The sequence below is a fragment of the Schistocerca cancellata genome, chromosome 1 (genome assembly GCF_023864275.1).
Source record: "Schistocerca cancellata isolate TAMUIC-IGC-003103 chromosome 1, iqSchCanc2.1, whole genome shotgun sequence".
Lineage (NCBI taxonomy): Eukaryota > Metazoa > Arthropoda > Insecta > Orthoptera > Acrididae > Schistocerca > Schistocerca cancellata.
This window is the reverse complement of record NC_064626.1, coordinates 1,069,556,592-1,069,569,772: the sequence shown is the minus strand read 5'-3', so window position 1 is coordinate 1,069,569,772 and position 13,181 is coordinate 1,069,556,592. Positions and strand designations below refer to the sequence as shown.

Below are 13,181 nucleotides of genomic sequence, written 5' to 3'. Positions count from 1 at the left end.
TCTTGGCCACAATAATGCGTTCACTATGCTGTTTGTAGTAGCTTACCCGCATTCCTATTTTCCTATTCATTATTAAACCTACTCCTGCACTACCCCTATTTGACTTTGTGTTTATAACCCTGTAGTCACCTGACCAGAAGTCTTGTTCCTCCTGCCACCGAATTTCACTAATTCCCACTATATCTAACTTTAACCTATCCATTTCCCTTTTTAAATTTTCTAACCTACCTTCCCGATTAAGGGATCTGACATTCCACGCTCCGATCCGTAGAACGCCAGTTTTCATTCTCCTGATAACGACATCCTCTTGAGTAGTCCCCGCCCGAAGATCCGAATGGGGGACTATTTTACCTCCGGAATATTTTACCCAAGAGAACGCCATCAACATTTAATCATACAGTAAAGCTGCATGCCCTCGGGAAAAATTACGGCCGTAGTTTCCCCTTGCTTTCAGCCGTTCGCAGTACCAGCACAGCAAGGCCGTTTTGGTTATTGTTCCATGCCAGATCAGTCAATCATCCAGACTGTTGCCCCTGCAACTACTGAAAAGGCTGCTGCCCCTCTTCAGGAACCACACGTTTGTCTGGCCTCTCAACAGATACCTCTCCGTTGTGGTTGTACCTACGGTACGGCTATCTGTATCGCTGAGGCACGCAAGCCTCCCCACCAACGGCAAGGTCCATGGTTCATGGGGGGGCATCAACATATGCAAAGCAGAAATCCAGAGCCCTCAACACCTCATTTACAAATCTCTGTCAGCTCTGAGCCGCATTCTTCAACCCACATGTCATAAGGAGGTGTTGATACAGCCCGAAAGGTGTTAACTCAGCCATCTTGGGAATGTCTTCTTCAGTGACTGAAATCTGGTTATAAGCTTTTCTATAGTCGACTACGGTGAAGATCGTAGCCCCAGATAAAACACTTGTAAAATCCCGCAAATTTGGCACAGGATAGTGGTCAGATATTCTTTGTGCGTTAATCACGCCGGTAATCCTAGCAGGGTCTCCACGTGCCATCTCTCTTCCTAACGAGATGCAGTGGTGATGACCACAGTCTATCCAACCTTCGTACGATTCCTGCCTGCAACATGTGGTCAGACACCACTTTTGCCTCAGCAAACCGATTGGATGCTTGTCTTCTGGGCTATCGGGAGACTGGTTGGCTTGCGGTAGTCTCGATATGACGCATGGTGGTATGTACTCGTACTACTTCTGTCCGTTACTCTGAATCTCCTGCTTCGTCTCATATGTGACCACTTCTACAAGTAACGCGACAGCGTTTATGGCACTACTGCCTATTGTGCACGTCTTGGCTTCACTTCTCCACTACTTGCACTAAGCTCAGCAGTGAACCCAGCTATTGGTCGTGGACGAAATCTGCCTCAAGGATCGGTTTTTTGCACACCAGCCAGCACGAATCTCCATTTAACACTCTTGCTGAACCCAATATTCATGGTCGCCCCGTGTTCTCCATATGCCCTGATAGGCGAGTTGTTACCGGCGGTTAAGTGGAGTGATGCGCCTACTGCCACTTCCTGTTTCTGCTTTACTGGCAGTGCACTAATGTCCGAGCGAGAATCGACCCCCACGCCCGGGTTCCCGGGTTCGATTCCCGGCGGGGTCAGGGATTTTCTCTGCCCCGTGATGACTGGGTGTTGTGTGATGTCCTTAGGTTAGTTAGGTTTAAGTAGTTCTAAGTTCTAGGGGACTGATGACCTCACATGTTAAGTCCCATAGTGCTCAGAGCCATTTGAACCATTTTTGAGAATCGATCACGTAGCATTGATTTGTCCTCCTGTTTGAAACATACATGCGATGTGACAACGTAAGCGGGTAAGCTGGCTTAGAAGCCTGCGTGTGCACAGAAGAGTCCCCTTGTATGACGGGGCCGATCTTGAGCGCTGCGACCTTGTTGCCTTCAATCACTCCTACATCTCTGTCCGTTGCAGTAATGCCCATCTCTGTGTCACTGCTCTAGTGTTCTTGTGTAGTTGTGTGGCGTGCTGCACCTACTGCAGGCCGCTGTAACCGTTTGGGAATGAGCAGGCAATACGCATCTCGTGGCCCGCATGCCGAACTTTTCGTGATAATCAGCAAATTCTGCCTTCAGGACCTTGCCTCCGTTGTTCGGCTTTACCACTTCTCGTACTGTCTAGTTTCTTCAACTATAGCGCTGATAATTGCTTTAGCGTCTCTTTCAATTGTGACTTCAAACCATGAAGCTGTTCGTCGACGGACTTCCTAAATTTCCGTCGTGTAGCTGCAGTCTCAGCTGTGTTGCGGTCGTCTGCTTCCTGTTCTATTGCCTAGGTGCTTGCCTGCCCTGATGCTGCGTGCACCCTGTCGGCACAGAATTAATGTCGTCTTTCCCGCAAGAGATTATTGCTGTCTTCACTGGCAGCCAGCGACACATGTCAAAGGGTCTCATCCGACATCACTGTTTCTCCCACCCTGCTCGTGAGATGTCGCCAGAATTCAGAAGGCTTCCTGACCCGATACCTTTGAACTGTAGGATCTGTTTCACCCGTGCCTTGAACCACCACGTCTCTCAAGTGACGATAAGGCCCGTGTGCAGGAGGTTTCAAAATGACGTCCACCACTTGTGCGTCCAGGCCATTAACTGCAAACTTTGTATTGTCATTCGTGACTTTGTTCTGTGTAAACGCGAATTTTAACACTGCGAACCAAAGCTCAGGTTTCTCCGGTAATAACTTCGACAATTATGTTTTCATCGTTGGTTTGGCGGCCTCGTTAGACGTCGTAGTTCTAGCATCTGCCGCATATACTGTTTCTCTACGCGCTTTCCCGTTGTGTCGCACGCGTCTCGTTCTTGCCGTTCCTTAAATCTGTCTTTGTAGCTCTTCTTGTAAGCGTCAGTTTTTTCTACATTTGATCTTGTATCTCTTCGTAATGCGAAGTTAACCCCTCGCTATGCATTGTACTTGTCTTTGTTGCTTCTTTTTTGTTTCCAGGGTCACCATTTTACAGGTGTAACTCACAATTAAGCCTGTAGATCAAACCTCTATCGAATGGTGAATATGAAAAATTTATATTACTCTTGTTAACAAGGGAAAACTAAGTTGTCAATCGATAAACTGCTCCGTCAAGAACATTATAGGGGCTATCACAAACAATAACCGAGTACAAACAACTTAGCCGATTGACCAAAAAATTATTAACATTTCATTTGCTGTCCATTACTGGCGTCTCCCGCAACCTAATTCCCATGTTATTGCCCTTCATCTTCTAGTTGTTCATCGCTCCGTACAAAAACATTTTAAAGAGCGTAGACGCCAAGTAACATCCTTGTCTCACTCCTCCGCTAACCTTAAATGTCTGTGATAGTAACTTCCTAACTTAAGACAAGAAGCGTTATCTGAATACAGCCTTCTAACAGCTTGTACACAACATTAATGAATGTTCTGGTTATTCATTGTTTCTAAATCAGAGAAAGCGGTGCACTGTCACTGGCATTATTGAAGTCCACAAAAACCGTGTTATGCGCCGTTCTCTTGTCAGTCACTTGTCTAATGCTATAGGACGTGCCTGCCGGAAGCCGTTTTGTTCTTCAAGTTCCTAAATTTCTCATTCAGTTATACACTCATGCTCATAAATTAAGGATAATTGCAGAATGTGGTGCCACACAACGTGGCACTACACAAAACTGACGCTAATAGCATAGGAACACAGGGAACACACACGACACAGATCTGTACGTCCACGGTATTGGTGATAAGTTGAGAAAACCGTCCCGAAACACATGTGCTACAAAACGCCACTGTTTGCTGCGCATGTACCCCGACATCAATATGAGATATGATCACCATGTACACGTACACAGGCCGCACAAGGGGTTGGCATACTCTGGATCAGGTGGTCGAGCAGCTGCTGGGGTACAGCCTCCCATTCTTGTACCAGTCCCTGTAGCAGCTCCTGAAGTGTCTTAGGGGTTTGAAGACGTGCAGTGATACTTCGACAGAGAGCATCCCAGATGTGCTCGATGGGGTTTATGTCTGTAGAACAGGCAGGCCACTCTATTCGCCTGATTTCTTCTGTTTCAAGGTACTCCTCCACAATGGCAGGCAGCTCGGTGGGGACGTGCGTTATCATCCATCAGGAGGAAGGTGGGACCCACTGCACCCCTGAAGAGGCGGACATACTGATGCAAAATGACGTCTCGATACACCTGACCTGTTACAGTTCCTCTGTCAAAGAAATGCAGGGGTGTACGTGCACCAATCATAATCCCACCCCACACCATCAAACCACGACCTGCATACAGGTCATTTTCAAGGATATTAAGGGGTTGGTATCTGGTTCCTGGTTCACGCCAGATGAAAACCCGGCGAGAGTCACTGTTCAGACTACACCTGGACTCGTCCGTGAACATAGCCTGGGACCTCTGTTCCAATGACCATGTACTGTGTTCTTGACACCAGGCTTTACGGGCTCTCCTGTGACCAGGGGTCAGTGGAATGCACCTTGCAGGTCTCCGGGCGAATAAACCATGTCTGTTCAGTCGTCTGTAGACTGTGTGTGTGGAGACAACTGTTCCAGTGGCTGCGCTAAGATCCCAAGCAAGGCTACCTGCAGTACCCCGTGGCCGTCTGCGGGCACTGATGGTGAGATATCGGTCTTCTTGTGGTGTTGTACATTGTGGACGTCCCGTACTGTAGCGGCTGGACACGTTTCCTGTCTGCTGGAATCGTTACCATAATCTTGAGATCACACTTTGTGGCACCCGGGGACCGTGCTACGAACTGCTGTGTTTGACCAGCCTCCAGTCGCCCTAATATTTTATCCCCCATAACGTCATTAATTTGTGTTCTTTGAGCCATTTTCAACACACAGTCACCATTGGCACGTCTGAAAACGTCTGCACACCTACTCGCTGCACCGTACTCTGACGTGCACCAACACACCTCTGCGTATGTGGACTGCTGCCAGCGCCACCGTGCGACGACCGCAGGTCAGATGCAACGCATGGTCATAACCCGAGGTGATTTAAACCCGCAAACCGCTCACCAGAGCGTTGTTTCACCATGTATCAGCATTATTCTTAATTTGTGAGCATGATTGTAGTTTTAAGGATCTTTTCTCATAGTCTCAATATAGAACTGAGACTTGTAATGCCTCGATAATCTGCGCAGCCATTTCTGCTTCCGTCATAATGTTTTGGCTCATAACTGTACATATGTAAACCCCATACATAATTGTAATTACTTTCTTTTGTGTAATGAATACTTTTTTCGTGAGTGATGAGTAATGCCAGATTATTATCCCATAGGACGTCAGTGAATGAATGAATCTATGCAAAATATCGCACTGATTTTCATATCCAGAAAATTGACAATTATTCTTACGTCAAAACTAGGTGAAACTTTATGTTGTAGCAGGTATATATGTTTTTTTTTAACTTAAATTTTCATCGATATGCCCATCATGAACTCAAAATCTTCTACTCAATTTTTTGTTGATGCACTACGTTAATATTGAGGTAGTTTTTTTCTTTTTTTCTTTTTTTTCAGTGAGAAAGTGGATGAGCTGTGGTTTTTCGAAGTTATGTATAACCCGTTAATAACTTTAAAAAATAGATCATTTACTGTTTGTCGTTTACGTGTTTCTTTTGCAATAATGCTTGTATTGTATGCAAAACGACTAATTCTGCCTTCTGATTTAAATAAATGATAAATAATTAACACAGAGCAATAACAGTAAGCAATAACATCAAGATGGTATGGTGTACCTTTGTGCATTACTCGCGCATCCTAGTGAAAAATTTTCCTGCATCGTGTTTTTTAAGGTGGGAATCTGCAGAACCACGTGTTCCATAAAAACGTAATTGTACTAATAGAAAATTATAATTAACACCATGGAATACCGTCGATAATTTCGCAGAAGCATCCCAACTGATGATATTTCACAATTTAAAAACTGTATTATGTGCTCGGTGAAAGTATATTATATGCCTTAACACAACAGACCATTCGAAATACAAACTGTGATTGAATACATATTCCATTACTGAAAAGGTGGGTGACGGTTCTTGAATATTTAACCTTCTCAAAAATTTTAGAAAATGATGTAAGGGTTGAGGCTGGTTGGTGATTGTTGATATGTGTGGGCCAACATTTTGTTAGGCTGATCTAACAATAGTTTATTTTAATTTGATTGGTAAAATACTATGAATTAATGATGTATTAAACTTTCGAATGAGAACATTACATAATAGAGGCACCCAACTTTGTGTTGTCGTAATGGAGACAGGATGCCTTATTACTAGAGCAACACATAAATAAATACAGTACACAGAACAGAAAAATGGAGAAAATAAAATAACTGCTACATATAATTGTAAAACAGCACCTATCAAGGGCAAGACATGCTTCATTTACAACATTACGATGTGGAATAGGAAATCCCTCTTTACAACTGCTAACAGTAATTTCACTGTATTATTGAAATTCTACGATCAGTACAGTGATACTTACTTACCATGTCATCGTCCCTGATTTCTGTCACATATTCGTCATCGAACTGCAAAGTGGTCCCTTGAGGGCTGTTTTCAGGTATACGAGTCACAAATCTGACAAGAAAAAAAAGAGCCACATTATATTTTAATTAAAGACAAAATACACAATAACTATATGATTTTCCACATTCATAGTGGCTCAAGTGAACATTCACCCAAATCGATTGTACTACCGCCTCCTTCTTCTTGATCGTAAAATACCCAGTGTTTATTATACAGGGTGGTCCATTGATCGTGACCGGGCCAAATATCTCACGAAATCAGCGTCAAACGAAAAAATTACAAAGAACGAAACTTGTCTAGATTGAAGGGGGAAGCCACATGGCGCTATGGTTGGTCCGGTAGATGGCGCTTCCATAGGTCAAACGGATATCAACTGCATTTTAAAAAAAATAGGAACCCCCATTTTTATTACATATTCTTGTAGTACGTAGAGAAATATGAACGTTTCAGTTGGGCCACTTTTTTTGCTTTGTGATAGATGGCGCTGTAATAGTCACAAACATATGGCTCACAATATTAGACGAACAGTTGGTATCAGGTAGGTTTTTTAAATTAAAGTACAGAACGTAAGTGCGTTTGAACATTTTATTTCGGTTGCTCCAATGTGATACATGTACCTTTGTGAACTTATCATTTCTGAGAACGCATGCTGTTACAGCGTGATTATCTGTAAATACCACATTAATGCAATAAATGCTCAAAATGCTGTCCGTCAACCTCAATGCATTTGGCAATACGTATAACGACATTCCTCTCAACAGTGAGTAGTTCGCCTTCCGTAATGTTCGCATATGCATTGACAATGCGCTGATGACTGGGTGTCGTGTGATGTCCTTAGGTTAGTTAGGTTTAAGTAGTTCTAAGTTCTAGGGGACTGATGACCATAGATGTTAAGTCCCATAGTGCTCAGAGCCATTTTGAACAATGCGCTGACGCATGTTGTCAAGCGTTGTCGGTGGTCAAGCGTTGTTCGTGGATCACGGTAGCAAATATCCTTCAACTTTCCCCACAGAGAGAAATCCGCGGACGTCAGATCCGGTGAACGTGCGGGCCATGGTATGGTGCTTCGATCCACCTCTCACGAAATATGCTATTCAATACCGCTTCAACCGCTCGCGATCTATGTGCCGAACATCCATCATGTTGGAAGAACATCGCCATTCTGCCATGCAGTGAAACATCTTGTAGTAACATCGGTATGACATTACGTAGGAAATCAGAATACATTGCACCATTGCCATCGATAAAATGGGGGCCAATTATCCTTCCCCCCATAATGCCGTACCATAAATTAACCCGCCAAGGTCGCTGATGTTCCACTTGTAGCAGCCGTCGTGGATTTTTCGTTTCCCAGTAGTGCATATTATGCCGGTTTACGTTACCGCTGTTGGTGAATGACGCTTCGTCACTAAATAGAACGCGTGCAAAAAATCTGTCATCGTCCCGTAATTTCTCTTGTGTCCAGTGTCAGAACTGTACACGACGTTCAAAGTCGTCGCCATGCAATGCCTGGTGCATAGAAATATGGTACGGGTGCAATCGATGTTGGTGTAGCATTCTCAACACCGACGTTTTTGAGATTCCCGATTCTCGCGCAGTTTGTCTGCTACTGATGTGCGGATTAGCCGCGACAGCAGCTACAACGCCTACTTGGACGTCATCTTTTGTTGCAGGTCGTGGTTGACGTTTCACACGTGGCTGAACACTGTTTCCTTAAATAACGTAACTATCCGGCGAACGGTCCTGACACTTGGATGATGTCGTTCAGGATACCGAGCAGCATACATAGCACACGCCCGTTGGGCATTTTGATCACATTAACCATACATCAGCACGATATCGACTTTTTCTGCAATTGGTAAACGGTCCATTTTAAGACGGGTAACGTATCACGAAGCAAATACCATCCGCACTGGCGGAATTTTACGTGATACCACGTACTTACACGTTTGTGACTATTACAGCGGCATCTATCACAAAGCGAAAAAAGTGGTCCAACTAAAACATTCATATTTCTTTACGTACTACGCGATATGTAATAAAAATGGGGGTTTCTATAAAAAAAAAAAAAACGCAGTTGATTTCCGTGTGACCTATGGCAGCGCCATCTAGCGGGCCAACCATAGTGCCATCTGGTTTCCCCTTTCAAGCTAGACGAGTTTCGTTCTTTGTAGTTTTTTTCGTTTGATGCTTATTTAGTGAGATATTTGGCCCGGTCACTATCAATGGACCACCCTGTATAGGTTTATTAATGTCAATATGAGAAAATTAGTCTTGTGCCACCACAGATTCCACTTCAGAACGTTGTAGAGGTTTTATAATTATTATTACTATTGTTTTATTATTATAATTAACCAGTGTATTATATTCTGTGCTATAATATAAATGTATGTGTGAGTGTAGTGGTATGTTTGTGTGATTGAATACGAACCCATTATCAGGCTAGTCGTGAAAGCTATCGCGACATCACGTATTCCCTCCACTTTTTATCACAGGCACGCCAGAGGAACAACTGAAACGCCCGCAAATAATATTCAGTAGTGTGAGAGTCGGGTAGATAACGTGCTTCAGTTGATAGTGTTATTAACAGTCCTACTACGCTACCGACTACTGCACGTAGCGATGATACTGGCGAATGTCCGACAGGCGAAATCAATTACACCGTCCGACAAGAAGAATGAACCACCCAGAAAACATAGTCGAATGTCGGTGTAACTTCGTACACACATACACCATTGCGGGGAATGTAAATGACAGGTAGAATGGCGGACAGGATCCGTCGGTGTTGTTACCAGGCCTGAAAGGGTATACAGGGTGTTACAAAAAGGTACGGCCAAACTTTCAGGAAACATTCCTTACACACAAATAAAGAAAAAGATGTTATGTGGACATGTGTCCAGAAACGCTTAATTTCCATGTCAGAGCTCATTTTAGTTTCGTCAGTATGTACTGTACTTCCTCGATTCACCGCCAATTGGGCCGGCCGCGGTGGTCTAGTGGTTCTGGCGCTGCAGTCCGGAACCGCGGGACTGCTACGGTCGCAGGTTCGAATCCTGCCTCGGGCATGGGTGTGTGTGATGTCCTTAGGTTAGTTAGGTTTAAGTAGTTCTAAGTTCTAGGGGACTTATGACCTCAGATGTTGAGTCCCATAGTGCTCAGAGCCATTTGAACCCAACCGCCAATTGGCCCAATTGAAGGAAGGAAATGTTGACTTCGGTGCTTGTGTTGACATGCGACTCATTGCTCTACAGTACTAGCATCAAGCACATCAGTACGTAGCATCAACAGGCTAGTGTTCATCACGAAAGTGGTTTTGCAGTCAGTGCAATGTTTACAAATGCGGAGTTGGCAGATGCCCATTCGATGTCTGGATTAGCACGGGGCAATAGCCGTGGCACGGTACGTTTGTATCGAGACAGATTTCCAGAGCGAAGGTGTCCCGACAGGAAGACGTTCGAAGCAATTGATCGGCGTCTTAGGGAGCACGGAACATTCCAGCCTATGACTCGCGACTGGGGAAGACCTAGAACGACGAGGACACCTGCAATGGACGAGGCAATTCTTCGTGCAGTTGACGATAACCCTAATGTCAGCGTCAGAGAAGTTGCTGCTGTACAAGATAACGTTGGCCACGTCACTGTATGGAGAGTGCTACGGGAGAACCAGTTGTTTCCGTACCATGTACAGCGTGTGCAGGCACTATCAGCAGCTGATTGGCCTCCATGGGTACACTTCTGCGAATGGTTCATCCAACAGTGTGACAGTTCTGATTTCAGTGCAAATGTTCTCTTTACGGATGAGGCTTCATTCCAACGTGATCAAATTGTAAATTTTCACAATCAACATGTGTGGGCTGACGAGAATCCGCACGCAGTTGTGCAATCACGTCATCAACACAGATTTTCTGTGAACGTTTGGGCAGGCATTGTTTGTGATGTCTTGATTGGGCCCCATGTTCTTCCACCTACGCTCAATGGAGCACGTTATCATGATTTCATACGGGAAACTCTACCTGAGCAGCTAGAACATGTGCCTTTACAAGTACGACACAACATGTGGTTTATGCACGATGGAGCTCCTGCACATTTCAGTCGAAGTGTTCGTACGCTTCTCAACAACAGATTCGGTGACCGATGGATTGGTAGAGGCGGACCAATTCCATGGCCTCCACGCTCTCCTGACCTCAACCCTCTTGACTTTCATTTATGGGGGCATTTGAAAGCTCTTGTCTACGCAACCCCGGTACCAAATGTAGAGACTCTTCGTGCTCGTATTGTGGACGGCTGTGATACAATACGCCATTCTCCAGGGCTGCATCAGCGCATCAGGGATTCCATGCGACGGAGGGTGGATGCATGTATCCTCGCTAACGGAGGATATTTTGAACATTTCCTGTAACAAAGTGTTTGAAGTCACGCTTGTACGTTCTGTTGCTGTGTGTTTCCATTCCACGATTTATGTGATTTGAAGAGAAGTAATAAAATGAGCTCTAACATGGAAAGTAAGGGTTTCCGGACACATGTCCACATAACATGTTTTCTTTCTTTGTGTGTGAGGAATGTTTCCTGAAAGTTTGGCCGTACCTTTTTGTAACACCCTGTATAATGAGAGTGAACATCGTCTGAAAAAAAAACCCAATATCCCTATCTTTGGTGTGCTGCAGAATCCTTGAACATATTCCCAGTTTGAATATAATAAAGTTTCCTGAGACTGAGAAGTTTTTGTCCACGAATCAGCATGGTTTTAGAAAGCATCGCTCGCTTTAAGCTCATATTGCCTGAGCCGGTGCCACTCTAGTGGTTTATCTTCCTGCCACGGTCAGGGCGGTAAGCAGCGCCCTCTGGGGCCTACGCGAGGAGTAACGAGGCGAGGTCCCGTGGGGGTGTGCTCCGGGACGTGGTGGAAGACGGTTGTCGGGTTGACGCAGCGAGTGTGGGACCGGCCCTATCGCATGGAGATATACAAGTTGGCTCTGAATGGAAGGCGCCGTAGCAAGCAGCGGGAATCGGGCGTCCTGTAATTTGTGTGAAGGAGTAACGATTTTTGCATTGGATGTCCCAGTGGCTCCCGTGAGTTGCGGTGGCTGCTTTCGGAGAAGAGAATTGGTAAGAGCTTGTGTCTACGCTCTTTTCCGTACGATGTTGCTGCCTGCCGTTATAAACGGATGAAAATCAGGCGCTTGTATTGACTATACGGGAACTGGTGATGTAAAATTACATTGTGATTGAGTCTCACTTGTACTGCGACAATTTAGAGGCGAAAACTGTGGTGGTTTCATTAGGTCTGGTTCTTTGCTGTGCAACTAAGGGAGTCAGTTATTTGGCGTAACTGAGGGAGCACCATTATGTTGGTCTAAGTGATACGATCTCCACGTTTTGTCTATGGCTTTGCGTATCGAAATCGTGGGGGAGTACACGTATGAGTAATTTGCTATTGTATTGATGGTTACGTTGTAAAGACTGTTCTCAGGTGTGTTAAATCACGCGCTGATTTGTAGCCAATCTAAGCAGAAGTTACCATTGCTACTTGCTTATGCGCTGCTGTCCTTATGATTGGCGTTGTTTGTCTTTTGATTGTGGGTGTTCTCACGTTTTTTTAAAAAAATATGGCTACTATTCATAAGGGTTGTCTAGTAAGGAAATTGCTTAAGCTTTTATTATATGCTGGTCTGTTTGCCTATCACACTGGCTTTCTATGCAGTAACTGAAGGAATGTGTATGGTGGTTCAAGATTGTAGGCTGACTGGTATTTTTACTGGTGTAGAGGTTAAGGGCGAGATCAGCATCCTGCAAACCCGCACGCTGCGCGTGGTTAAATGTTCCGCTATTGGGGAGCCGGCTCCCTGTTCTTGGATTTTGTAAGGATACGTGATGAGTGCGTCACTGTAGTTTTTTGCGTGCTAAATTGCGGTGTGTCGGTGCCGTCCTAGGGCTAGACTTGTGATGTATGTTATGTTGAAAGGGAATTAACTGTACCAAACTTAAGAGAGCTTTTAGTTTGTTTTAGGTCTGTACATGGAATGATGTTGATATTTTGTCGATTGCGACAATGACTTCCTGTGTGGGCAGATCCTCTGAGGGACTTGTATTGTACTGTTGCAGTGCAGTCCACCTGAAACGTGCTGCTTAAAACTTGGGACTGCAGCTCTCTGATGTTATATATTATTGTTTAATCTTAAATGTCTTGGATGTAATATGGTTGTTGAGGATTATGTAATTAATTTTGATCGCTGGTTCCTTAAAGGAAGTATTTCGTTTTAAAATATGTGCTGGGTCAGAGCCTATTTAAATACGATTTTAACTCATCATTCAAATTTTCTAGTCTTGCTTTCTTAAAAGGTTTTCAGTTAAATGATTGCTATTTGCATGTTTGAGTGACTTAAAGGAAAAGAATATTATTTTGTAATTTGTACTGATTGTTACTTTTGGGTAATACCTGACTTATGTGTTCAATAAATGAGTGTCTAGTCAATGGTGATGCACTGTTCTATTGCTAGCCTACCCCTTCCACTCCACAGCCTATTGAGCTGCTTTGTGTCGAAATTGTGTTCAGAACACCCTTCTGACCTGACACCTCACTGCCCTTTTCTCGCATGATATACTGCGAACTATGAATGAAGGGCAACAGGCAGATTCCGTATTTCTATA

General features: G+C 44.4%; 1 protein-coding gene across 1 annotated transcript in view; it reads right to left on the bottom strand.

Annotated features, from left to right (window-relative positions):
* LOC126128123 (cadherin-86C-like) overlaps window positions 1–13,181 on the bottom strand; it is a 334,718-nt gene that overhangs the window by 172,106 nt on the left and 149,431 nt on the right. The window contains exon 9 of the mRNA XM_049915150.1: window positions 6,495–6,585. Coding sequence (XP_049771107.1) covers window positions 6,495–6,585 — 91 coding nt within the window. The remainder of the gene's footprint in view (window positions 1–6,494; window positions 6,586–13,181) is intronic.